The sequence below is a fragment of the Carassius carassius genome, chromosome 26 (genome assembly GCF_963082965.1).
Source record: "Carassius carassius chromosome 26, fCarCar2.1, whole genome shotgun sequence".
Taxonomy (NCBI): domain Eukaryota; kingdom Metazoa; phylum Chordata; class Actinopteri; order Cypriniformes; family Cyprinidae; genus Carassius; species Carassius carassius.
The window spans coordinates 25,167,250-25,172,193 of record NC_081780.1 but is presented as its reverse complement, the minus strand read 5'-3'; the positions used below and the strand labels follow the sequence as shown (position 1 = coordinate 25,172,193).

At 36.1% G+C, this 4,944-nt stretch overlaps 1 protein-coding gene across 1 annotated transcript; it reads left to right on the top strand.

Annotated features, from left to right (window-relative positions):
- The first annotated feature begins 2,021 nt into the window (after window positions 1-2,021).
- On the top strand, window positions 2,022-3,198 carry LOC132105986 (uncharacterized). Its single transcript, XM_059511568.1, has 2 exons — window positions 2,022-2,256; window positions 2,729-3,198. Exons 1-2 carry the CDS (start codon window positions 2,022-2,024, stop codon window positions 3,196-3,198), a joined length of 705 nt encoding a protein of 234 aa, XP_059367551.1.
- Window positions 3,199-4,944: the final 1,746 nt, after the last annotated feature.

The window sequence follows — 4,944 nt, the reverse complement described above, 5'->3', positions numbered from 1 at the left end:
CTTGGCACTGAAAAAAAAGTGTAATGCCTGTTCAAATACACAAATTTGTGAAAAATGTAAATAATTAGAAATCATGTAACAATCATTTATACATATTATTTATCTTTAAGACATCTCATATAATTTTGCCTGCTTGGCCATTTCCTTTTTTAATTATATGATGTTGTTATGTTGCTGTCGTGATGCCAATCGTTGCATTGCTGATCATGGCTTAAATGTTAGAGTACATCAATACAAATGCACACGGAAGGGCACATGGGTTTCTGGGCGAGTGACTTACCCAGAGATGGAAAACCTCACTCTATGCACCAATGACACATACCATGCTGAAGTGACCAGATGTCAGGAGAATGAGGACATTCCAATGTCTCCATTCTTGAGCCTCCGACTGGACATGGTAGAGCAATTTTTTTCGATTGACTACATGCACTAAACCTGCATGAGTGTAATGAAAAAACTCAATTTAGCATATGATGTGTATTTTTCAGACCATTAATTAAATGTAACAATTCCTTCTTAGAATTAAACAGTATAGGTGAGTACAACTGGGATGCCCTTGCCCTTTACCCCTAATCTGTCCCCGGGCACTGCCCACTGCTCCGGGTGTTTGTGTCCACTGTGTGCTGTGTGTATTCACTATTGCTAATATGTGTACGCTAACTCGGATGGGTTGAAGGACAGATTCAGAGTAATTGGCCTTCACTTTAACTGAAGTCATTTTTACCCCTGTAATTTTGCTTAATCTCAGATGAAAATAGTACAAAAAAAATCCTCTACAAAATGTTTGATTACTTATTAAATATTTAGCCTTTAAAATTTAATGTCATGGATTTCTTATTTAAAAAAACAAAACAAAAAATCCTGCAGGATTTTTCCACTTGTGCAGTGCACATGTGCTGGGTGTCCCTGCATGTTTTCTGTTGTACCGAAAGGATCATTCTAAAACCTGTAGAAATTTCAATGTTTTCATATTGTAAATGTATATACCTTAAGTAGGAGAGAGGCTGCACTATGCATATATACTTTTATTTGCACATAAATGTATATATGCATAGTGCGGCCTCTCTCCTACTTTACGTATTCTAATTATCCAGGCCAGCACTCTTTTATAAGTTTATAAGCATATGCATTGAGTGAAGCCTGCTCCTATCCTGACTTAATGTATGTACCTGCAAATATCCTACAAAAAATAAATAAGTATATAAAATAAGTAAATATATAAAAAGGTTTCCTGTAGGTTATTTTTGTATGGAAAACGGTTTCATTCACACCTAATTACATATGGATGCACCTTGCACTTCTCTTACAACATTATATATAATGTATACCGGCCTTAACCTCAACAGGGCTGCGTGCAATAGGCCTTAAACAGCTCTGGAGAAAGCGCACACAATCCCACAAATTATCACACTATGATAAAACCATAAATTTGGACACATTATTCCATATTACATACTACTTACCTCTCAAACATTTGCACATCAAGAACACAAAAACACAGACTCGCGTCGCGTGTAGCGGTTTCTTCTCTTTCAGCGTTGGCTTATTGGCGACTCGCATATATCGCCACCTATGGGTTGTTGAATAATTATATTATGTTATGTATATTTTCTCATCCCTTCCAGGTACCCAACACTGACTGCACAACTGATTAATTTTAATTAATTAATTAATTAAATTTAATTTTAATTGTTAATCAATTTCGTTAATCTAGCCAATTTTGTTAATATTTTTATTTTCTAAATTGAAAATATATTACTTAGATCTTTTATTTTATTATTTATTTATTATTTATTAGGTCTGGTCTGTTGGTTTCCATGTCATCTTTCCTTCGCGATTTTTCTGTGCATGAGAAAATGGATGTGTGGTGTGAGAGCGTGAGAAAAGCGTTTATTGCATTTGTATTAGTTGTTTGAAGAGTAAAAAAAAAATCTGTGGGTCTTAACCATAGACATTATATTACATTACATTACATTATATTACATTGTCATTATATATGGGTCAGTGTCCTCACTAGTAATATGGCGCCAACTACAAACGCAGTAAAAGTTAAGGTGATGAGTAGATCGAAGTTGGGCTCAGCTTGTTGTGCTGTGGGATGCAACCTGACATCTGGAACAAACGCCTTGTCAAAAATAAAAATGTTTTGGTTTCCTAAAGACCAGACGAGACAGCAAGAATGGATTACCGCTGAGCGAAGAAAGGCTTGGCTGCAAAGCAAGAATTCAAGGATCTGTAACACACACTTCGTTACAGGTAACAAACTCATGATAAGCGACAGATATTTTGCAAACATAAGAGCCACAATGGTTTTCCATCAATGCTGTACAAAAAGCAGCCGCCTTTGGCTTGCTCCCTGGGAACATAACACATACAATAATGCATAGCTTTTCTAATGAAGCTTTAAATGAATTACTAAATTAGGACTTTTACAACATTTTCACTGACAAATTTACTACATTATCACTGATACATTTTATTTTTAAAGCTGCTTTGTAACAATGTGCATTGTGAGAAGTGCTACAAATAAATTTGACATATCTAATTTCATTGTAATAGTAGGATACTAATACGTTTAATCACTTTTAAGCAATATCATATAATAATTATTTTTACACAAAAATGTGCATGTAACCAGAAAATGTATGGATTATGCAAAGGATGTATGATGCTCAGCAAGGTGCAATACTGTCAACACTAACTGTTCCTGTCACTTGTTTTATTTTAGGTGCACCATCATTGGACCCATGCCATCCTGATTATGTTACATCAATATTCACATACAAAAACATCACTGATGGGTCACAGAAGTTGGAGCGATACCAGAGGAGTCAGAGATCATCTGTGGTTGAGCCCATGGATTCACCTTCCTTAGAGGTCACACAGGCTGACCCTGAAGAAGGATGCACTGCTGTGGGTACAGATCTGTCAATGGCAGATATTGACCAGCTACAGAATGAAAACATTGAATTAAAAAGAAAAATGGCTTCACTGGAGAAGAAACTGGAATCTCAAGAAAAACAAATACAAGATCATATGTTTGTCAGTCTGTCAGATTTTCTTTTAAAATCTACCATCTACTTCTGTGTTTTTCACCCTCCTCACTTACCTGACATCAATATGGAATGCATCATCAACCATTCTTACCCTTCCCGAGCAGTTTCTTGTGGTCCTGGTGAAGCTTCATCTAGGGCTTAACTCATCAAGACCTAGTTTTTCGATTCAAAGTGAGTTGTGGAACTGTCTCAAACATCTTTCATGAATGGCTCGATGTGATGGCTAAAGAATTACAATGCCTTGTCCGGTGGCCATCCAGAAAAGAAATCAGAAGAAATCTCCCCACCCTCTTCAAGACTACAGGTTTCAATAAAGTTAGATGTATAATAGACTGTACTGAAGTGTTCACTGAGAGGCCAACTAGTTTGCAAACACGAGCAATCACATACTCCCACTACAAATCACATACATCTGTTTAATTAGATTTTTTTTATGTCTTAGGAATTTGTTCTGTAAATCTAGTTAACTTCAGCAAAACTTGTATTAAAAGCATTTCTATTAAGTTTTATTTACATTGGTTCCGATTGAGAGTTCCTATCAATCTTTGATTATGGGTGTATAGCATATATGTCATCAGCAGAGTCTAATATCAAAACATTGGATGTCATGCAAGCTCAGGCTCTAAGGATATGTAGTGGATCTTTTAAAACATCCCCGGTATCTTCTATGCAAGTGGAAATGGGTGAGATGCCTTTGAGGATCAGAAGGGTACAACTGATGTTAGCATACTGGATTAATGTGAAGGGACAAGTTGATAGCCACCCAGCTAAAGCTATCTTAAAAGATTGCTGGGAACATGGAAAGTCCAATTACAAAAGTTTTGGGTGGATTGGCGATGCGAAAGCGGAGAATATTGGGTTACATAAATTACAGTACTGTTCAACGGTTTCACTCTCTCCTATTCCACCATGGTTTTTCCCTATACAGATGTAGATTTAGGCATTCATAAGGAAATCAAAAGTAAGGCAAAGGAAGTAGCAGTGAGGGATATTGTTAAATATTATCTGGATATGCATTTCTCTGACTATACATTCATATTTACAGATGGACAGGACACGCTGGGTCAGCAGTATATATACCTAAGAATGGGGTAATATGTCAGGAAAGAATAACAGATAATTTATCAGTATACACAACAGAGCTGGTTGCAATTTTGTTGGCCTTGGAATGGGTAGAGGGTAGGGCTGGGATAAACGATTATTTTTTAAATGATTAATCTAGCGATTATTTTTTTCGATGCATCGATTAATCTAAAGATGAATTTTTCCGGACCGATTTGATTTCGATTTTCTCCCCATTAATTGACTACTAACAATTTATACATGTTGATTTACATATCTGAATGAAAAAAACATCAACTCCTTAACATTGCAATATATGTTTATTGCTCTTAAAATTACAAAATAAAAGACTGACTAAGAATGCATTACTTTGCACTTGTATAGAGATAGCATTCAATAAAACCTTGAAGCCTTGAAAACACATAGCTTACTGAAACAAGCTTACTGAACACATAGGGCCTAGCTTACTGAAAAAAAGTTCTTCTTTCAGATGAAAATAACAACAACTTGATGTCTAGCGTTCAATAAAAAAGGTGACCAAAAATACTTGTTTAGAGCAATTGAAAGAATACAGTATGTAAATGTAAACTTGAGGGCTTTAAGCTAATACAGAGAGTGCTTTTCCAAAATAAAAATTAACAGTGGGAGCCAGCAGCCTGTCATGGAGAAAAAAAAATCTCAGAATGCTCCATGTGAAACTTTGGCGTTCCGCCCTTTTTCTATTGTGTCTAATGATTTTGGTTAATATGAACGAGGGAGGGAGAGAGAGAGAGAGAGCAAGACAGCGCTCGTGTAGTTTGAAGACTGTGAGTGCGCGAGCGCGCGT